The sequence below is a fragment of the Oncorhynchus mykiss genome, chromosome 15, assembly GCF_057628025.1.
Source record: "Oncorhynchus mykiss isolate SJ-2025 chromosome 15, ASM5762802v1, whole genome shotgun sequence".
In the NCBI taxonomy this organism is placed as follows: domain Eukaryota; kingdom Metazoa; phylum Chordata; class Actinopteri; order Salmoniformes; family Salmonidae; genus Oncorhynchus; species Oncorhynchus mykiss.
Window position 1 is genome coordinate 24611222 of NC_143036.1, and position 24062 is coordinate 24635283.

The window sequence follows — 24062 nt, forward strand, 5'->3', positions numbered from 1 at the left end:
AATCATCCCCAAGTTACATCTCAAAAAGAGACAACGACCACAAAGCCAAAACCTAAGTATGTCCCAAATGGCACCCTATTCACTTTAAAGTGCCCTACTTTTGACCAGAGCAACATGGGCCCTGGTCAAACGTAGTGCACTACACTATATAGGGTGCCATTTGAGATGCCACCCCTAATCTTTCCCTCCATTGCTTGAATAGCATATGGCATTACTACTATGAGGTGATCTATGCGTCATTTATAATACTGTCTGTTAGACTATACTGTATATTCTATATGCAATAAGCAAATAATCATATGATTTAATCCACACCACTCCCATTACATATCATTGGGTATGTTTGCATTGGCCTGTGTCATCGCCACTCATTCTTACATCTTCTACTGATGGTTGCGTTTTGGTTCAATGTTGCTTCCACCTAAAACCAACATTCATTGATTCCTAGATCAACAGTATTTTCCAGTATTTTCTTCCTTTCCTTATTCTGTGTGTAGAAGTGTTGCAACAATTCTGGTTTCAGGAAAGCCAAGAAGCTGTTTAGAAATAAACGTGTCAAATATTTTAGTGACATTTCAGCTTATTTAATTACCATTTCTTCATACATTCATAAATCCATCCATCCTTCCACACTCCTGTAACTTAGGTTTGCCAGAAATCCCAGTTGGAATATTCCCAGAATCAGGATAGAATAAGCAGGAAATCCAGTATCCTCCAACCACGATTTCTAGAAAATCTGGGATAAAAAAAATAAAAAATCCTAGACACACCCTACCACATTATGGAAGCGCTTGATCAAAATAAATCTGCTATACTGATTGCATAAACATAAACCAGACCCAAATCTCCTTTTTACAGTTTTTTAATGACACATATCAAGTATTCAAGGCATTTGTAAACCAAGGGTCCATTAGTTTAAGTTCAGAGTTTTTCCGTCTCAAAATGTGCATCAGCCAATTAAAATCGTTGATGTAGTTTGCACGTGATAAAACATTACTTTGGAAGTTCCCATTAGATAACCTGGCACATTTAGCCCTATGCTAACCTGACCAGGTGGCAGTGATCATGCCCGTTAACAAATTCTGCATCAGCCAAATACAAATGCTAACGTAGTGGGCCACTTTTCCATGAGAGCATCTTTAACATGACTCAAACGGCACCATCTGCTAATCAAAGTTTACTAAAATACATGCAACATTTCAACTGGACGGATAGGTCAGTGTTGTAAGTCTGGCTTCTGGTCATTATCTTTTTTTTCCCTTCATGAGATGGGGGACCTCTAACCCACGGTTACTGTACTCCGAAGATTCACAGTTAATCACCTTAGTGGCATACGCTAACGATGTACGATAATAAACGTTTTATAGACCTTTATCTTTTTCCCGTGAAAGCACATGAACGTGTGTGAAATGGATGAGCAAAAATGTGCCTCTTGAATTTTAGTAGCCTAGTCAAGGATTCGTTGTCATGAAATATTGGCACGCTACAATTGTGACAGATCAAGTGGAGCAAAAGTAAACCTTTAATTTGGAAGTTTAAAATATACATCTGGTGGCCAAGTCGACCTATTTTAAGAAATGCCATTGGTTGATGGATATAAAGTCTTAAGATCTTGATAGGCTGATGTGGAATTTCTAACAGGAAATAATCACTGCCGCCTGGTTAGCATATGGCTAAATGTGCCAGATTATGTAATGGGAACAGCTAACATATAGCATTTTACAAGGTGCAACTATGTCACCGATTTGAATTGGCTGATGCGCATTTTGAGACTGAGAAAATGTTCTAATGTTCGCAAGTATGGAGCCCAAGTGTCCACAAATATGGTTTAGACTTCTGCTCCTGAGGAACACAAATCAAGGGCTGCAGACCTCCAGTTTGCATCCCAAATAGCAGCATATTCCCTATATAGTGCACTACATTTGACCAGAGAGCCCTATGGGTAGTAGTGCACTATATAGGGAATAGGGTGCCATTTGGGATGGAATACACTGTCCGAGTACACAGTCAGTCCATGAAATAATGAAAACACGTTCTGAAGAAATACTGATCAAAAGAAAGAGAGCGAGAGGAAGGAGAGAAAGAGATGGAAAGCAAGTCTACAGTCTACCTTGGAGAAGTGTTGCGAGAAGGCTAAGGCTACATCTGCAATTGCACCCTATGCCCTATAGTGCACTATAAAGGGAGTAGGGTGCCATTTGAGATGCAAACTAAGTCGTTTTGGATGGAGCCAAAGAGAGGGCTTCAACACCAACCAATTCAAATGGAGCCATCAACAAAAAAAACATATTGCAAAATACAACCCACTCCCCAATCTCCCAAATTCAATGTAACAGGTCGTTCCTATGTAAAATACTGTAGGTCATTCAGGCACAGAGAAGCAAATATACGGTTTCCTTGTTTTTGTATTTTTAAGTCATTTTATGATGTCGTCTACAATGGTTAGGGTTAGTTCATAAATACCTACTTCTAACTAAGTTTAAGCTCTATAATACGGTGATTGTATATCTTTAAATATTTACATGATAATAGTTTGGGAACAGTTAGCTACTAATTCATGATAATACTAATAAGAAACCATAACTTGGCATTTTTCAGCCAAGTATCATCATAGACGCACAGCAGTCTCTTACATAACTTGAGGACAAAGACATTTAGGCTGGGATGTAATCCCATCGCAGCCTTTGGACAATGTGCCATTTAAAGTGATTTCCGTTTGCGCCAACATATGCATCCTTTACTGTGACTGTGGTCTCCGCGCACGAGGGAACATTGCCTTTAAAACATGCATTGTGGACAAAGCCCATTGAATCCCAGCCTAATTCATACAACTTTACCACTGCATCAGATAAATCCGCTGTTCTTTGGAAACCGGTTTTAAAATCGCAAATATATAATGGCTATGAGGCATGCCTCATGCCAAACAAGGTATAAATACTGTAGTTGCTGTTCATAATGGTTTATCTCCTTAAAAAGTGTCCTAGAAAACAAAAACAAGTAGTAAATTCACAGCAGCAGTCCAGTTGTACAAAAACAGTATTAGTAGTAGGTCTGTGTAGGGTTGCAAAATTCCAGTAACTTTCCCAGGTTTTCCAAAAATTCCGGGAGGATTATGGATTTCATGCTTATTCCCTCATGATTCCGGAAATCTTCTTACTGGAATTTCTGGGAAACCTTGGTAAAGGGTAGACCGTTCACTGTCTTTTTCACTCCGGGCTGCAATTCATGTTTATGTCCAGCAGAGGGTGGGTCCCAGTCACTCCTGAACTGAATGATCAAAAAAAATCAGTTATATTGTTTCTTGTTATTGTGACTTATCTGTTGATATAATGAGCTTTGTTGATTTATTCCTTACTACACTACTTCTTAAATGCCTAAATGTCAATACAACAATGCTGAAATGAAGCAATATTGGACCTAGTGTAGAGTCAGTTTGTAAATGGGCTGGGTTCATGCTAGTAGATACCCATACACTTCCAGTCATTGCGCTAACACTAGTTAGCATTGGCTCGCAAAACTACCTCTAACTTCCTTCATCAAAATGGTATCCACGAGTTCATCTGACTTTGGGGAAGTAGATTGCCAAAATCCCGAATTACCCCTTTAACTTAAAAATGGAAATTAAATTCAAAACAAATTCAATACTTTTTCAAACAAGTAAAAAACAAAAAAATACATTTTGTAGATATTTGCAGTTAAAATGACAGCTTTTAGTTCTCTTATGTCATATTCTTTTGGATGAGGATTATGACTGAGTTTTCCCTTCCAGCAAAGACCACCTAATGTTATGTTATAAATACAATACTGTGTTTGTGTTCCCCATTGCCCTGGAGTAAAGTTAAAGTCCTAATGAAGACTAACTCCACACAGACTAACTATCTATGGTGCAGACCACCACTCCTGACTAGGTGGCCAGTTCGTTAGTAACTCGTCTTTGGATATAGGCAGAGAGGAAGAGAGAGGCCCAACTCGAGGGAAAATATGTCTCCATCGTTTGTTTGTTGTTTCACCCACCAAGCTTTGCTTGGTACGGAGGCTAATAAGAGTATTGAATTTGGTCAATACATTTTTTTTATGGCTTATTTGCTACATGAGGTTTACTTGATCTAATAAAAGTGTTGTAATGCTTAAGTTGTTACGAGTATACTGATATAACTAGGACACATGACATCCCGGCAACTTTGAGAAAAAACACTTCATATGAGTTGTCTCAAGATGGCTATGCATATTCATGGCATGAGGCTAGTAGCATAGCATCTCTGCCCATTGAATATATCGGTTCACGTCAACAACCTTCCATCGGATTTTCAGGATTACAATAATGAAATGTATCCACATATCCAAAGAAAGAATAGCTGGGAGCTAGACAGCCAGTCGTGCTGCTTTGTGGACAATGACTCCGGTTGTTAGGATGGAGAGACATGTATCTTGTCACTATATCCATAATCTTTGATATAGGCTAGTTAGCCGGTTAGACTGGTAGCTATTAGCATTAGCCAGTATCTGTCCCTTGGATATTAGCTAGCTAGCCGGTTAGCCTGGTAGCTATTAGCATTAGCTACTAACTAGCCATTGGATATAAGCAAGCTAGTTGGCTAGCAGGTTACCCTCGTAGCTATTAGCATTAATCAGCTAGCCAGCAACCAATGATAGGCCCACACAGCCTGAGTTACTGTTTCAAAGGGGGCTAAAGAGTCAAATAAATGGGTGGTCCATTCTCTGCTCTGAACCAAGAGTTTAAACAGACGGTCACAAGGACAGACAGAACTGGACAAATGTCTCATGTATGAGTTTTAAGTCGATATAATCCCCTCCTCAATAGTACTGTTTAATGTTGCTGCTAACCACATTCAATATTAGCTGGATATGCTCAGCTGTGGTATAATGTGATTGAATGGGTGATAGGCTGTGTCCCAGAAGGCACCCTATTCCCTGTATAAGGCACTACATTTGACCAGAGTCCTATGGACCCTGGTCAAAAATAGTGCACTATATAGGGAATAGGGTGCCATTTGAGATGCAAGCACAGAGAGGGGTACAGTAAGTCAATACAGTACTGAGAGGTGTATGTCTGTCTGTATGGGAGTACACAGGACCTTGCATAGAATAGAACAGGTTTGTCAGTTAGTATGTTGTGCTTGAGAGAAACGCTGCAACTGTGATGAGGCATCATGGGTAATGTAGTACCCACATGTCCCTTCTGAGAATAATAATATTAGAATATACTAATGCCCAGCCCATTTTACAGTACAGTAGCACCATGTGATCATGTTGACACACAAACATTTTGATTTATGAAATGTATCAGGGTTGGAGTCAATTCAGGAAGTGATTTGAATTTAAAATTCCAAAATTGAAAACTTTACATAAATAGCTTCTTTTCAGTTTGAGAAGTCATTGACTATCGATTCAGTTTGCTTCCTGAATTGACTGCCTTCAATTCGAATTGATCCCAAACACTAGCTCGACTCCCTATTGACCTACAGAGCTGTCTGTCTCTGCTGTGCACATCATTGGCTGCAGAGTGGAGGCTAGTGGGAGGAGCTATAGGATGGGCTCATTGTAATGGCTGGAATGGTATCAATGGGAACCACTTGTTTGACTCCATTCCATTAATTCCATTTCAGCCATTACAATGAACCTGTCCTATAGCTCCTCCCACCAGCCTCCACTCTGCAGCCAATGATGTGCACAGCAGAGACAGACAGCTCTGTAGGTCAAAAGGGAGTCGAGCTGTTCCCCTGTGACACGCCCAAATAACTGTGGCCAGCTCTTTAATACCACAAATGCCCTCTGTCACTATCAGTCTATTGGTCTCTCTGCCTGTCAATCAGAGCCATGGAAATCACTGCCCGCACCACCTGATTGGTGTATATTTTAGAAACAGGGTGGAGACAGGAACAGGAAGGCACGTGTCACAACCCCCGGGGAGGAACAGGTAGAGGTGTGACCTAAAGAGGAATAGGTGTGGTCTGTTTACTTCCTGCTCTCATATGTGGGCGGAGCTACTGTGTGTGGCATCAGCAGAGGGGGAGGGGACGGGTTTATTGCTCTGTTAACGAGGGTGATAGTGCTGTGACCCCGGTTGAGAAGGAGTGCCACGGGAGGGTGGTCGCAAGGCGGGATGAACACCGGGCAGGAGCGGGTTCGGGCATGGCTCTTCTGGCCCCCTACGTGGCAGATGAGGTCAGAGACAGTGCCCAACGGGGGTAGTCGCTGGTGCCAGCGCTCCGCCTGCTCCTCCTTGTACTTGATGGAGTACCAGGTGAGGAAGATGAAGATGAAGCCAATGAACTTGAGGCTGGCGGCCAGGCCGAAGTAGACGAAGCGGAAGGAAGTGACGTCGTACTCCCAGCAGGAGCCGTGGACGCCACAGTCCTGCTGCCACAGCATACAGGTGGTGTCGATCACCGCCCCAAAATAGATGGGAGTAGGAATATATGCTGGCGGAAGAGAGAGGAGAGGAACAGTTAGAACACAGTATACAGGTGGTGTTGAAGTATGTACACCGCTGGGGAGAGAACAGAGTGAGAGACAATGCCATCTGCCATTCAGCCATGCTGCCTAAACTAGTGTTTGCAAAATACTGTTGGTTGTGACTGATCCCTTTAAGGTTTGTGTGCTTCTAAGTGCTAGACTGCAGCCGGAAACATGTTTTGAATGTTTAGAAGAAGTCTTTAGCTGGGTCTTACAGCGAAAACCAGTTTAGGAATAACCACTAGTCATTCTAGACTAATGTAAGCTACCTTATAGAAACTAGCCTATATGATCTGCATGGGCTATACTATGCTGACGATAAACAGGAGAAAAGTCAACGCAGCAGTTGTCTGTGCAGTACTGATATGCCACCACTGGGTGGCGCCATATATCCACTACTGAGCTGAGATGAGTCGGTCCTAGATGCAGATTTTGGGTAAATGGAGCATTTCCCCCACTAATGGTTAATGTTAGGATTGGCGGTGGGAAGCTGATCCTAGATCTGTACCTAGGAGTAATGTCATCCCAGAGCTATAGTGCATGAGCCAAATATTTCAGATAAGTAGAGTCTGAAGTTCACACAAACCAACCCTGGACTAAACACCTAGATCTAACGCATTCCTTCTGGGTCGAATGGTGGTACTGATTCTGACAGTATTATAGGTGACATACTGCATCGTACTGTGAATGAAGTTACACACACACATGAGGCACACACCTTTTCAGGGTGTTGAAATATGAGAGTTCTATTCACATACCAGCAGTGAAAAGGTCAGAAGCAAGGTTATTATAGTAAACGAAAACTTAAATGAAAACTAATCATAAACACTTTCATAAACTGAAATAAAATAATTAATAAGCCTGTTTGAAAAACTAAAACTATACTGAAACTCTTATCTTTGACTCCAAAACCAAATAAAATAAAAGCCATCATGAATTATGTTCAGTTCTTATCCTAAACTTTGGGCAAAAATCTAATGGGGTTTTCAAGCTTTTTATTCAGAGTTTTCACACTTTTTCATGTCCTGGCAGCATTTACCTGCCAGATTCAGATGTTTCAAATAGCCATAGCTTGTGCATCACTATCACTACCTATCACTGGCTAACATTGAAGAAATATGCTACTTTCTGTCAGTAAACCTTAAATTAAATAACATAAAACGAAATAGAAATGTTTCTATAAAACTCAAACCAAATAAAAATGAGTAAATCAGGTCTGAAAACAAACTGAAACTAAACTGAATTTCAAATAAAAATCGAAACGAATATAATTTTTTTTAAAGAATATAAAAACAAAATGATAATACTTTTGGTCAGAATGATGTTCTGGTATTACCCTACAGCCCTCCAGGCTGTTTCAGACCAGTCATGAAAGACCTTTTCAAATACTTGACTTCAGTGGTGGCTGGTGGAATTTTAAATCGAAGGAATGGAATATCAAACATGTTTTTCATGTGTTTGATACCATACCATACATTCCGTTCCAGACCAAAATTACTATGAGCCGTCCTCCCCTCAACAGCCTCCACTGGTTGGTTGAGTGATGTGGGAACACTACAAGCTCACTGTGCCTGTAAAAATACCCAGTAACTCATAGAACTACATATAGAATCACATAATATGAATGATAGAATCTCTACGCAGAAACCTACCCAGAGTTCTTAACAGGACAAATTGCATCCCCAGAGCGAATGGTCTCTCCTGTTCATCCACAGACCTGAGGAGTGATGGACAGAGACAGATGGACGGAGAGTGAGACTGGATTACAGAGGAAATATAAAGTGCATACACTTCCTTATAAAAACACTAACATATACACTGAGTACACAAAACATTAAGAACACATGCTCTTTCCGTGACATAAGGGATCATAGCTTTCACCTGGATTCACATATGAGCAGGTGTTCTTAACATTTTGTATACTCAGTGTATATGTTAGTGTTTTTATAGGTGTATCCAGGTGAAAGCTATGATCCCTTATTAATGTCACTTGTTAAATTCACTTCAATCAGTGTAGATGAAGGCGAGGCGACAGGTCTTGAGACATGGATTGTGTTTGTGTGCCATTCAAAGGGCTAATGGGCAAGACAAAATATGTGCCTTTGAACAGAGTATGGTAGTAGGTGCCAGGCACACCGGTTTGTGTCAAGAACGCAACACTGCTGTGGTTTTCACGCTCAACAGTTTCCTGTGTTCATCAAGAATGGTCCACCACCCAAATGACACCCAGGCAACTTGACACAACTGTAGAAAGTATTGGGAGTCAAAGCCCCGTAAATCTAACATTTTGCAATCTTGTTTAAACTGGAGCTGGGCTCCTTTAATCGTGTTAATAGCAAGAATTTCAGAGAGTGTTAGCAATCTGACCTATGATAGATAAAACCTTCTCAACGCATTAATGCCGAATGCACATAATTCTGCACTTTTCACACATTACTACATTCAACACCGGAATTGAATTCCTATGTCAGACTTCCTTCATGGGGAGTTAGGAAGAGTTAGATCAGTGTTCATGAAGGAAAGGGTTCTAGGGAAGGAATCTGGGTAACACTTTACTTAGTAGCGATATGCAGCATTCAGAAATCATTCATTTGCAGGGCAAGGAGTTTTTAAGAGCTTGAGTGGCCACAGTCCTCCTACCTGAGAGTGACTATGATAGCGGAGGGCTGAGCGCAGGCGGTGATGAGTGTGACGATGAAGAGGAAGATGAGGAAGGGGATGAGGGTGTTACAGGTGCGGTCACACTTCCCCGACACCGCGAAGCCGTTCTCGTTCAGGTAGGTCTTAACGATGACCAGCTGCAGTTGGTTGCCTTGACCACCAGCGGGAGGGCTGATGACCTGTCGGCTCTGGACACACGTACACTCTGTGTAGTTCCTGATCTGTTGGTGGAGGAGATGGACATGTTTAATACATATACACTCCCCTAAGTATTTATTTGGACAGTGAAGCTACATCTTTTAACTTGGCTCTATACTCCAGCGTTTTGGATTTGGGATCAAATGTTTCATATGAGGTGACAGTACAGAATGTCACTTTTAATTATTTTTTCAGACATATCTGTTTTACTGTTTAGAATTGAAAGCACTTTACTTATCTAGTACCCTCATTTCAAGGTGTTATAAGTATTTAGACAAAATCAGTGTATTACATTTAGTCAAAAGAGTAGTATTTGGTCTCCTCATCCCGGCACACAGTAGACAGCTTTCCACCACCCAGGGGTTTGCCCACAAAAGCGACATTTATGGAAACGCCAGATGTAGGAGACATTTTCTAAAGATTGAATACATTTTTATATGTTCGACGGCTGGATTTGTCTTTTGTCAAAGTTTCTTCATTGCAACAAATGAGGGAACGTGTATTTCAAATAACTTCTATTGCAGCATTATTTTGAAGGTACGCCGGGCGGGGCACATGATGTTATCACGTCACATTTGTCTTCTAGGTGCACTTTCTAAATGTCGGTACAAAACAAATCACTGGACAAGTTGACGTCAAGCTTGTTGGATGCCGTCGCAGTTTGTTTTGATTGTGTTTTGGATTATGTTGTGCCCGATATAAATGAATGGTAAATAATGTATTGTGTCATTTTGGAGTTGCCTCTATTGTAAATTAGAATAGAATATCTCCCCCCCAAAATGCTAACCTCCCCCGTTATTGATAATGGTGAGAGGTTAGCATGTTTTATGGGTATGATCATTGTGCATTTGTAACATTCTTGCTAATCTTCATTCATGATTATCCGTAATCATGGTGGCATCCACATTCATGTAGAAGTGTTGAGAAACAATAATGACACAGTATACGCACACACCTGGCCGTGACTCCATGCAAAAAAATACATTTCCATTTCACACCTCACACTTGTACACCCTCTAATTATACGTACACAAACACACTCTTCCATGTAAACACACACACACACATATTCACAGACACAGTTTATGTGGTTTGCAGGAAAGGACAAAGTTAACTTGCACACACACACTCTTTCTGGGAAACTTGCCAGTGGGACATTGTATTCCATCTCCTAGAACCCTTAATGCAGCAGAAACATTCAACTCTCACTGGTAATCAAACCCATCCCTGCTCCCTTGGCTACATCAAAGGCACCTTGGGATGTTATACTGTACTGTAGCTATGTGGTGAGACTTCTGCACTGTGGGTGCATTGTGTGCTCAGCCAAACACGCATTCTCTCTAAGGCCAGTGTTGTGCCTAAATAATCTAGGGGTGTGTGTGACACATGAACACTGGTAAAAAGTAAGGCACTATATAGGAAATAGGGTGCAATTTGTAACCCGCCCCTAGGCATTTCCCTGTCTAGCTTTGCTGTGATATCCTGTCTGATATTGTTTTTAGGATGGGTCTTCATGGCCAGGGTTTACCTCTCAGAGAAGGGGAGAGGGGGTAGAGGACTCAATGTTATTGTAGGCTGCAGCTAAATGGCTTACAATGGGCTAGCATAACATATTAGATCATCTTTTCAGGTTTACTCCCAAATCAACTCTCACAGAGCTTAAAAGTAAGATACATATTTTACTGAATATCGTACAGACTCGTTTGACCTTTTTTTTGTTTCTTTTGGCAACCAGTGTTATTGGGAATATGATGCATTTTGAATCCTGAATAATCTTCAGGAGACAGCTGGGATTAAGTCATGAAACAGTTCTGAACAACTGTTCAGGTGCTTCTACACCTGCATTGCTTGCTGTTTGGGGTTTTAGGCTGGGTTTCTGTACAGCACTTTGAGATATCAGCTGATGTACGAAGGGCTATATAAATACATTTGATTTGATTATATTGCTGCTAGGAAACCAGCACACCTTTCACTGAAGCACCATGTGCGTCCTAAATTGCACCCTAATCCCTATATAGTGCACTACTTTTGACCAAATAGTCAATAGGGTGCCATTGGGGACACACACAAATGTCTCCCAGAATGTCTAAAGGGCAGATACGGTTGTCGAGTTCCAGTGCGACTGTCCAGCTAGCTAGGGTTGGGCGACATGGCGTAAAAATCATATCTCGATTTTTTTTCAAATTTATGGGCGATTCACAATATACACTCAGTGGCATGTTTATTAGGTACACCACCACGTTAGTGAAAATAGTTGCTCCTACAGACAGTGAGTCAGGTACCTGTGACTTGCTATATAAAGCAGGCAGTCAGGCATCAAGGCATTCAGTTACTGTTCCATGTAATGGGCAAAACGAGTGACCTAAGAAACTTTGAGCGTGGTATGATCTTCAGTGCCAGGCGTGATTGTTCCAGTATCTCAGAAACATCTCCTAGTCCAGTCTCCTAGTCCAGTCTTTACACTGTACAACAGTGTCTAGGGTTTACCAAGAATAGTGCAAAAAACAAAAAACATCCAGTCAGCGTCAGTCATGTGGGCAAAAACAGCTCGTTGATGTGAGGTCAAAGGAAAATGGCAAGTGTCGTGCAAGCTAACAGGCGGGCCACAAACAAGTAAATAACGGTGCAGAACAACAGTGGCATGCAGAACGGCATCTCGGAACGCACAATTTGTCGGTCTTTGTCACGGATGGGCTAATGCAGCAGACCACACCGGGTTCCACTCTTTTCAGCTAAAAACAAGAAGACGCAGCTCAAGTGGGCACGCGATCACCAACACTGGACAATTGAGGAGTGAAAAAATATCCAACATACCCCTGTTCCTGTTGCGTCATGCTGATGGGAGAGTCAGGATTTGGCATAAGCAATGGCTCCATTCTGCCTGGTGTCAACGGTACAGGCTGTTGGTGTAATGGCGTGGGGAATGTTTTCCAGGCACACATTAGATCCCTTGATACCAATTGAGCAACATTTGAACCCAGTATTAGATGGATGTACCTAAGAAACTGGCCATTGAGTGGATATTGCGATTTCTCTGGATACGCTTTGTTGTACAATTAATGGTCAAAACACTGGATTTCAGACAATCAGCAATATCAGCAATAATAATGAATTCAGGGCTTGTGAAATTATACAAAGCAGTGCAACGCAAACAACAACAGAGTTACACATGGAATAAACAAACATACAGTCAATAACGCAATATAAAAAATCGATATACAGCGTGTGCAAAGGAGGTAAGATTAGGGAGGTAAGGCAATAAATAGGCCGTAGTGGCGAAGTAAATACAATTTAGCAATTAAACACTGGAATGATAGATGTGCAGAAGATGAATGTGCAAGTAGAGATACTGGGCTGCAAATATGGGGATGAGGTAGTTGGATGGGCTATTTACAGATGGGATATGTACAGGTGCAGTGACCTGTAAGCTGCTCTGACAGCTGGTGCTTAAAGTTAGTGAGGAAGATATGAGTCTCCAGCTTCAGTGATTTTTGTAATTTGTTCCAGTCATTACAGCAGAAAACTGGAAGTAAAGGCGGCCAAACGAGGAATAGGTTTTGGGGGTGACCAGTGAGATACACCTGCTGGAGCATGTGCTACGGGCGGGTGCTGCTATGGTGACCAGTGAGCTGAGATAAGGCGGGGCTTTACCTAGAAAAGACTTATAGATGACCTGGAGCCAGTGGGTTTGGCGACGGATATGAAGCGAGGGCCAGCCAACTAGAGCATACAGGTCGCAGTGGTGGGTAGTACATGGGGCTTTAGTGACAAAAACAGATGGCACTGATAGACTGCATCCAATTTGTTAGGTAGAGTGTTGGAGGCTATTTTGTAAATTACATCGCCAAAGTCAAGGATCAGTAGGATAGTCAGTTTTACAAAGATCCACTAATTGTAATTCATCAAATGTATTTATTTGATACAGCTGGCACACAACAGACCACTTAATTCAAACAACTGCCCAAATGACATCATGTATTGTCATTCAGTGAAAAGGGGCCTGTGGTTGTGTGCTGGCGCTAACAATGTGAGTTGAGCTGTCTCTCTACAATCTCTCAGGATCAAGGATACAGAGTCTTGAACGCGGGGAGCAAACACAATTCTTCAGGTCTCAGACAAGCCTACTCCTCACATACACACGTGTGTACAGGTGTTGCCTGGTCCGTCGAGTGTGTACTTACCCCAGTGCTGCCGTTGCTCACCGTGCTGCACCCAGCCAGGCAGGGGTTAAAGTAGGTGATGCTGTCAGAGCCACACACAGGGGCATACTCATGGATCTTACAGCCACAGTTCACATTACAGCCTCCAGTCAGGTTATGATGGGTCATAGTCAGGGTGGGCCTGGAGAGAGAGTTGAGTTACATTTCATTTTATTGGAGTAATGATATGTTGCACACCTGTATTTCCTACATTTTCAGAACAAACAAGGAATTGTAAGATAGAAAAAGAGAGAGGTGTACAAAACATTATGAACATGACATAGACTGACAAGGTGAATCCAGGTGAAAGCTTTGATCCCTTATTGATGTCACTTGTTCAATCCACTTCAATCAGTGTAGATGAAGGGTAGGAGACAGGTTGAATAAGGATTTTTAAGCCTTGAGACAGCTGAGACATGGATTGTGTATGTGTGCCATTCAGAGTGTGAATGGGCAAGACAAAAATGTAAGCGCTCCTTGAACGGGGTATGGTAGTAGGTGCCAGGCACACCGGTTTGTGTCAAGAACTGCAATGATGCTGGGGTTTTCCAGGCTCAACAGTTTCCCGTGTGTATCAAGAACGGTCCACCACCATCCAGCCAACTTGACACAACTGTGGGAAGCATTGGAGTCAACATGGGTCGGGGGGGGGGGGGTTCAACTCAATATTAGGAAGGTGTTCTTTATGTCTTGTACACTCAGTGTGTGTGTATATATAGATATCTATATATATATATATATCTATATATATATATACATATATATATATATATATATATATATATATATATATATATATATATAGAGATATATATACACATATATATATAGAGAGAGAGATAGACAGAGAGAGGGATATAGAGAGAGAGTGATAGGGACTGAATAAACATTACAGCAGTTCTGTGGGAACCAGGTTCTAACTCAAACAATGATCTGATCCCTCTAAACACAGTGGGGAAGAGAAGCCTGTCTCCAGTTGACTCTGGGAGTTCCAACACTGAGCTCTATCGGAACGATAGAACACAACACCTCAATATTCGGAGAACTTTCCCGAATACCCTGCTTATTTCCTCCTGACTCCGTGAATCTTCCAACTGGGATTACTGGAAAACCTGGGAACTGTTAAAACCGTAGTCAGGCTACAAACACCACCTTGCGAAAGCACACAGACAGGAATATACTTTTACATTCAAAACATACAAATAGCATGATATTTTCCCCCACTTATATCATTACGCCACTATGCACCACTAGACCATGTTATGGCAACTCCAAATGATGTAAGCAGTCACGTTTTTGCTGCCTTTATTTAGTCATTGAGAACACGTTCTCTTTTACAATAACGACCTGGAGCCCCTAAATCGAATTATCTACCTTGTCAATCTGTCCGGTTAGGTCAGTTCAGGTCAGGTTGAGATAACCCTTCAGTTGTGAGTTGGGTTGTTAGGTCTGACCCTGACATAACAAACCCCCATCAAATTCCAGCACTAGGCCAACAGGCAGGGGAGGGGGCACAGAAGGGAGTCAGTCTGCCCCTGCTTGGCGAACCACTCGCACTATGGTGATTACAGATCCCCACTCTAGACAAAGCCACTGTGACTGGCTGGCTGCACCAGTTGGAGCCAGCAGATGCTACAGAAACATAAAATAACAATTCATATAGTCAACAGGATACAGATTAGTATACTATAGCAGGAGAGGGGGCAGTGGATGAATTCCCTGGTACTGTAGTTGTTTCCCTACTGTTGGTATAATGTTCGCCTTGGGCGATAGAGGTCAGAGGTGAACTAGGGTCAGACACATAGTCTGCTTCCCAAGTGGAAGCCTACTCCCTATACAGTGAACTACTTTTGACCAGAGCCTGTATAGTGCACCAGTTTTTACCCAGGATAGCAATGCCCTATATAGTGTATAGGGTGCCATTTCGGATGCGGTCAGAGTGTGTGTTAGTGTGAATCAGTAGTTATGCCACTATTGACATTCCTCATGATATTGCCAGTAAACCCAGTCCTCTTCATCATCAGCTCACAGCTTCCTGTTAACTGATCTATACACAGACTCTCTGAGACAAAGGAATGCTCAGAACAGTCTGTCTGGGACAATGGTCAGGTCAGACAGGACAACGCTGACTCTCAGAGACAAAGGAATGCTCAGAACAGTCTGTCTGGGACAGTGGTCAGGTCAGACAGGACAACGCTGACTCTCTGAGACAAAGGAATGCCCAGAACAGTCTGTCTGGGATACTGGTCAGCTCAGACAGGACAACGCTGACTCTCTGAGACAAAGGAATGCTCAGAACAGTCTGTCTGGGATACTGGTCAGCTCAGACAGGACAACGCTGACTCTCTGAGACAAAGGAATGCTCAGAACAGTCTGTCTGGGATACTGGTCAGCTCAGACAGGACAATGCTGACTCTCTGAGACAAAGGAATGCTCAGAACAGTCTGTCTGGGATACCCGTTCAGCTCAGACAGGACAGTGCAGAAGTAGAAAAGAGAAGAGGGTCTGATACGGTAGAGTGGGTTAGAGACACATTACATACTGTCTGCGTCCCAAATTGCACCCTATTCCCTACATAGTGAACTACTTTGACCAAGTCCCAGTAGTCCACTATAGCATTGTGCACTACCATGACGTGATTTGGAGTCCCATAGGGCAGCGCACAATTGGCCCAGCGTCGTCCGGGTTTGACCAGGGTAGGCCGTCATTGTAAATAAGAATGTATTCTTAACTGACTTGCCTAGTTAAATAAGGGTGAAATGAAATAAATAAATAAAGGAAATGGGGTGCCATTTAAAACGCATCCAATGTACAGCTGTTGCTTTGGATCACATATGCTATACATGTTAGCAGTGTGTCTGTGTGTCCATCCGTGTGTGTGTGTGTGCATCCACAATTTCCATGCCATCCAGGGACGCAGGATGGGGACCAAGCATGAGGGGTGATGATTACACAAACACCCAACACCTTGATGGGACTATATAAAACAGAACAGAAATAGAAGGTGATGTGGGGATGAATCCTCTGTGTTCCACAGCAGATGATAGTGTTGCGTGCGTGTGTGAGTGTGTGTGGTTGCTAATGGACCAGTCACGCCAACACCACGCCAATAGAACTAACGGCTGTTGAATAGGTGTTGATGATGGTTAAAATAGAACACTGGTGTTAAATAATGCATTCGCTCACAGTGGCAAATGATAAACCATTGAAGAATAGCAATAGTCTTCAGTGATATAAGGACTCATAGTAGTAATCATGTATAAGTCTTGTAGCCAATACCATAGAGTAACATAGTAGTAAGATAATACTGGGATTGCTGCTTGATATCAAGTCAGCTTTAGTGCTCAGTAAAAGTGTTTCACTTCAAGGTGGACCCTGGAGTTAAACAGGACTGCATCATTGCACCCAGCCTGTTTTCTATCTTCATTGTGGCCATCCTCCACCTCACAGGCTCAAATCTGCCTCAGGGAGTCCAGATCCTGCACAGAACAGACTGCAAACCTGAACAGATTCAAGGCCAAGAGCAAAAATGACCAACACTTCCATTGTGGAGCTCCAGTATGCAGATGATAACACCATCACTGCCCACCCGGAAGAGGACTTTCAGTGCATCCTGGACTCTTTCGCAAAAGGTAGACAAGCTTCTCGGTCTGGCCGACCAAAATCCTCCACCAACCACAGCGTGACATAAATACACCAGCCCCAGCAATACAAATGGACAATACCACTCTTGAAAATGTGGACCACTTTCCCTACTTTGGAAGCCTTCTCTCCTCCAAAGCCGACATTGACGCTGAGATACATCACCGCCTAAGCCATGCCAGTGGAGCTTTCTCAAGACTGAGCAAACGAGTCTTCAAGAATCGCGACATCCAGGCCAGAACCAAAATCCTGGTCTACAAAGCAGTACTTCTCCCTATTCTACTGTATGGGTCAGCAATATGGACCACATACAGCAGCCATCTTAAAGCCTTGGTGTCACCAAAGATGGCCTCCGCAACATCATGAGGATCAGCTGGGAAGACAAGCGCATCAACACCAGTGTCCCCAAGGAGGCAAACATCAGTAGCACCACTCAACACCAGCTCTGATGGACGGGCCATGGTGCCAACTCGCCTCCCGAAACAGGCCAGTTGACTCCTGGAGGGAAAAAGAAGCGATACCAAAGACTTACCGCTAAAAGTACTACAAAAGACAGGTCGACATGGAGAAAAACTGTCCAAGAGGGGGTAGCGCGGTACAAAGAAGATCTCCGCCGTGGCGCAGAGCACAAGCGGCGACTTCTAAAGGAGAGACTTTCCATCAAGAAGGTCCAACCATCACTCACCCCCTGCCCATACTGCACCAAAATATGTGGCTCCCAGATCGGCCATCTGAAGACCCACAAGCAGGACCCATCAGGGGGACAATCATGCACGACCCGCCGATGATGATGAGTATATAGTAACGACTCTTACCCTGTGGATTTCACTGTGGTAATAGTCACAGTGATATCAGCGATCCTTATCCACTTAATGTAATAGTAACATCGGTGTAATAGTATTGTAGTAACTCTTACCCAGTGCTGTATGGGACGTAGCTAGATGTAATAGTTATACTACAATACTACTACTCTGATATACTGTATCTTACTCTGTGGTGTATGGTATATTGATGTAATAGTAATATCTGTAGTAGTATTGTACGAGTAATGCGGTAACTCTTACCAGGCAGTGTATGGTATGTTGATATAATAGTATACAGTACCAGTCAAAGGGTTTTTCTATATTGTTCATTGTAGATTAATAGTGAAGACTTCAAAACTATGAAATAATACATATGGAATCATGTAGTAACCAAAAAAGTGTTAAACAAATCTAAATATATTTTAGATTATTTAAAGTAGCCACCCTTTGCCTTGATGACAGCTTTGCTCACTCTTGGCATTTTCTCAACCAGCTTCATGAGGTAGTCACCTGGAATGCATTTCAATTAACAGGTGTTGCCTTGTTAAAAGTTAACATGTGGAATTTATTTCCTTCTTAATGCATTTGACCCAATCAGTTGTGTTGTAACAAGATAGGGATGGTTTACAGAAGATAGCCGTATTTGGTAAAAGACCAAGTCCATATTATGGCAAGAACAGCTCAAATAAGCAAAGAGAAATTACAGTCCATCATTACTTTAAGACATAAAGGTCAGTCAATATGGAAAAAGTTTCTTCAAGTGCAGTCGCAAAAGCCATCAAGCGCTATGACCGCCACACGAAAGGAAGACCCAGAGTTACCTCTGCTGCAGAGAATAAGTTCACTAGAGTGACAGCCTCAGAAATTGCAGCCCAAATAAATTCTTCACAGAGTTCAAGTAACAGACACATCTCAACATCAACTCTTCAGAGGAGACTGCATGAATCAGGCCTTCATGGTCGAATTGCTGCAAAGAAACCACCACTAAAGGACATCAACCAGAAGAAAAGACTTGCTTGGACCAAGAAACACGAGCAATGGACATTAGACCGGTGGAAATCTATCCTTTGGTCTGATGAGATTTTTGGTTACAATCCCCATATCTTTGTGAGACGCAGAGTAGGTGAACGGATGATCTCCGCATGTGTGGTTCCCACTGTGAAGCATGGAGGAGGAGGTATGATGATGCTTTGCTGATGACACTGTCAGTGATTTATTTAGAATTCAAGGCACACTTAACCAGCATGGCTACCACAGCATTCTGTAGCGATACGCCATCCCATCTGGTTTGCGCTTACTGGGACTATCATTTGTTTTTCAACGGGACAATGACTTAACACACTTCCAGGCTGTGTAAGGGCTATTTTCCCAAGAAGGAGAGTGATGCATCAGATGACCTGGCCTCCACAATCAGCATATGTGGGAACTCCTTCAAGACTGTTGGAAAAGCATTCAGATGAATCTGGTTGAGAGAATACCAAGAGTGTGCAAAGCTGTCATTAAGGCAACTTACCCAGTGGTGTATGGTATGTGTTGATGTTATACTAATATCTGTTGAATAGTAGTAGTATTGTAGTAGTAGTAACTCTTACCTAGTGGTGTATGGTATGTTGATGTTATAGTAATAGCTGCAGTATTATATTCATAGTTTTTCTCCATATCTTACCCGGTCGTCTATGGTATGTTGATATAATATTAATATATGCAGTATAGTAGTACTATTGTAGTAACTCTGTAGTTGTATTGTAGTAACTCTTTAACTGCTGCCTAGTTGGGTTAAATAAAAAAAATAAAAACAACTCTTACCCAGTGCTGTATGGCATGTATAGTATTATATATAGTATTATATTATATTAGTAATATTGTAGAAGTAGTAGTAGCATTGGAGTAGTAGTAGTTGTGTTGTAACTTCCCCAGTGGTGTATGGTACGTTGATGTAATAGTAGTATCTGTAGTAGTATATTAGTAGTATTGTAGTAGTAGTAGTATTGCAGTAACTCACCCAGTGGTGTATGGTATATTGATACCTCCCAGGTTGATGCTCTCACAGCCCACGATGAAGAGCGTAGAGAAACAGAGCAGAGACACCCCGCTACAGATCATAGCAAGCTTGGCTGACTCTCTGGCTCCCAACTTCAGCTTCTTGATGATGTAGCCCCCTAGGACGATACCCACCCCAGCACTGGGCACGATGATCACTCCTGGGTTGAGGGAGAGAGAGCGAGAGGGAAAGAGAGAGGTGGGAGGGAGGCAGAGAGAGAGAGAGGGGAAGACGGCAAGAGTGATTGAGTGTCAATTATAGTTCAGGAAAAGCATTCAAGACAAGAAATGGGCAGAGGGCGTGGTATTAGAGGGATATTGTAACAAACATGGACAACAAGTTGTTGTGAAACATATTATTCATGGCTTGCACTTTCCTCACTCGGTCGCATCGTTGCCATTGTGATCAACGTTCTACAGATGCCTCAGCATATTGATGTCGCACTGATGCTTAATCCCAAGTCTTTCTGAACGGTGGCTAATGACTGTTTCGTCAAATTTACACGATAGTGGACTGGAAATACGATGGCATTGCTAAAGTAGAGTAATAATTAGTAGGAAACAACTTTGCCGCCATTATGATGTGGTCAGGCTCACTTTAGAGAGATGTCAAATGGTACCATTAGCTAGCAAAGTTAGTCAGAAATAACTAGCAATGCTAATGGTAGCTAGCTAAAATTTCAGCGTTCTCCACTCTAGACAACGTTATACTGCATCTAAAGTCAATCTGGAGACATCACAATGATGACAAAAGCTTGTCCTACTAATTATTTGCCGCCTTTTGAAATGTTGTTTCTCCAAGCCACAGTAAATCACTTTGACGAAATCGTCATCATCACCCATTGAGACTGCATTGAGTAGAATGTTCAGTTGGGCATTAGTCCTAAAACAAAAGTTCAAAACAATATTGTGGCAAAATGCAATCCATTAATAACTGTGACAAAGAAGCTGTTGGGCAATAAAGTAGCAGGAGGTCGGTTACTGTACTGTATAATAGCAGTGAGTAGTGTGGGTTGGGGCTGTGAGTTATATTAGGGCCGGCTGGGGGAGGGCTGTAGTAGTTAGAGGCTAGAGCCGGGTTCGGGCAGCCAACACACCCACACCCTAGTTGACAGGCAGGGTAAGTCAAAGCTGACTGCTGGCAGCAGAGGCAGGACGGGGTCAGTGTGTAATTCCACTGGAAGACTAGGACCCAGAGAGGCTTCACATGCCTGACCTCTATCCCAGCCACAGGCCCTCTCGGGTGGGTAACAAGGCAGGGGAGACAGGGGATGAACAGGGATGGAGGGAAGACGGTAGGAAACATAGGATCAGAGAAGAGAGTGGTCTGAATACCGTGTGTGTGTTTGCATGGTTGGACACTCACATAGTATGTGCTATATCTCCCTCTCGCGTTCTCACTCACATACACACAAACACACACACATTCCCCATTTACATGATCTTTATATGAACTACAGATGTAGGACCTTAATTTGAGCCAGCTTTCTACAGTAGGAAAAAAAACCTGCAGCAACAGGACATGTGAATAATTATGTGGATTATACAGTGCCTTCGGAAAGCATTCAGACACACCACATTTTGTTACGTTACAGCCTTATTCTAAAATGGATTAAATAGTCCCCCCCCCCCCTCTCATCAATCTAGACACAATGCCCTATAATGACAGGCACAGATCTGGGACAACAAAACATTTCTGCAGCATTGAAGGTCCACAAGAACACAGTGGCCTCCACCAAGGCCCTCCACCCCCATATTAGAATGAGGCTGTAATGTAACAACATGTGGAAAAAATAAAAGGGTCTGAATACTTTCTGAAGGCACTGTAATTAATGGACTGTAGCTTCTGATGATCCTGTAAGTGCTTCATGTGTTTCTGTGGCGAGATCTTGCTTGCCTAAACACACACACACACACACACACACACACACACACACACACACACACACACACACACACAAACACACACACACACACACTGAAGCTGGAGTCTTATATCTCCCTCTCGAACTTTAAGCATCAGCTTACAGATAACTGTACCTGTACACAGCCAATCTGTAAATAGCACACCCAACTACCTCATGCCCATATTGTTACTTCATCCCCTTGCTCTTTTGCACCCCAGTATCTCTACTTTCACATCATCATCATCTGCACATCTATCATTCCAGTGTTAATGCTAAATAGCAATTATTTTGCCTCCATGGCCTATTTATTGCCTTACCTCCCTACTCTTCTACATTTGCACACACTGTACATAGATGTTTCTATTGTGTTATTGACTGTACGTTTGTTTATGTGTAACTCTGTGTTGTTGTTTTTGTCGCACTGCTTTGCTTTATCTCGACAAGGTCGCAGCTGCAAATGAGTACTTGTTCTCAACTGGCCTACCTGGTTAAATGAAAGTGAAAAAATAAACACACACACACACCTCTCTTTGCCTCTTCACACCTCACACACACATCTGTCTGCTAAAACTTCCCTCTGCTGCTGCTGTCTTCTCTCTCACTTTCTCTATCCTCGCTCTCCTTTATGTGTGTGTGACGGGCCCTCTCGGCCGGGTAGCGAGGCAGGGGGGGACAGGGGACGGAGGGAGGGAGGGGGTTGGAAACACAGGAGCAGAGAGGAGAGCAGCGTTCTCCATGTTCTACACCTCAACAGCGTGTTATGTGCAGAGAAAAAGACCCCCTCTCTCTTCAGCGAGATCGCAAGACGGACCTCTTCTGCTACCAGGACAACACATGATTTAAACAGCATTTCTACAGTGGTGCTTCTGGTGACAAAGAGGGAGGAGAAGTGGACAGAGGAAGAAAGGAAGGATAGAATGATGGATGAGACGGAGGACAGCACAAAGGTTAGAAAGAATGTTTTAGCAGAAAGATTGTGTGTGTGTGTGTGTGTGTGTGTGTGTGTGTGTGTGTGTGTGTGTGTGTGTGTGTGTGTGTGTGTGTGTGTGTGTGTGAGTGAGTGAGTGAGTGAGAGAGAGAGAGAGAGAGAGAGAGGTGTGGGTGATGATGCTACTATTTCTGTAGCTGTAACTAATGAGCCGAGAACAGTGACAGTTCTCTCGTGCCCCTGAGAGAACGCAACTACACACACACACCACAGCACATGCACACACCACAGCACATACCTATGCACACATACTTGCAAACGGGCATACAGGCATTTACACCCCCTCCCCTCCCCACCACACACTCAACACCTCTACCATTCCTACAATCCAATGACAGTATTCTCTTATCTCTTCGTAAAACAAGCTAGGATGTTCATACCCATAATGTTCAAAAAGCGTATCAGAGTAGGAGTGCTGATCTAGGATCAGATCCCCGCCCGTACATGTGATCTTATGCATTATAACCCAAAATACTACACTGATCCTAGATCAGCACTCTGTGCTTTGTGAATGGTCAGATCAGCCCTCATCATTCCATGACTCTGCTCCTCCTAAGGTATCCTCTGTTGACATCATCATCTTACACTACTAACCTATCTTTCTCTCTTCTTGTCTCTTGGCAACAGGCAGATGAACTAACGTCACCGTGGGTGCCTCACACACACACACACACACACACACTTCTCCCTCCCTGGGCTGTCGAAGGCTGCCCTGTCAATATCGAGTTGTCAATCATTGACCTGCTAGTTCCCAATAATACAGATTAGGGTGTTAAGTGTTATAGATTGGAAGAGACGATTCACTGATTGAGGACTAACGGTGACGTTAGTCCTCTGACCTCTGTATGTGTTGATGGGTGGTGAGCTTTTGAAGCAATATGGCTGCCGTGGTACATGTTTAAAATACATGTTATTACAAATGCTACAGCAAAGGCCATGTGGAAACAATGTGTTTGTTGTGATCTGAGTGTGGGTTTGTGTCGCAAATGTGTGCCATTTGGTCAGTGCATGAGAACGTCTCAGTGAGAGTACAGGACTGTCGAGCTTACACACACACAACAGTAGAGCTGACTAGAGCCCTCTGACTGTCCCTCTACACTACAGTACCATGTCCCCTCAGGTGTGTGTGTGTGTAGAGCAACTCAAG

General features: G+C 42.8%; 1 protein-coding gene across 2 annotated transcripts in view; it reads right to left on the reverse strand.

The window, feature by feature from the left end:
* Positions 1-5285: 5285 nt before the first annotated feature.
* Positions 5286-24062, reverse strand: part of LOC110489841 (solute carrier organic anion transporter family member 5A1) — a 91080-nt gene continuing 72303 nt past the window's right edge. For both annotated transcript variants that reach the window (XM_021562783.3, XM_021562784.3), the window contains exons 6-10: positions 19983-20181; positions 13518-13677; positions 9118-9359; positions 8130-8194; positions 5286-6443 (exon numbers count right to left, since the gene is read on the reverse strand). In XM_021562783.3, coding sequence (XP_021418458.3) covers positions 5977-6443; positions 8130-8194; positions 9118-9359; positions 13518-13677; positions 19983-20181 — 1133 coding nt within the window. In that variant the 3' untranslated portion in view covers positions 5286-5976. The remainder of the gene's footprint in view (positions 6444-8129; positions 8195-9117; positions 9360-13517; positions 13678-19982; positions 20182-24062) is intronic.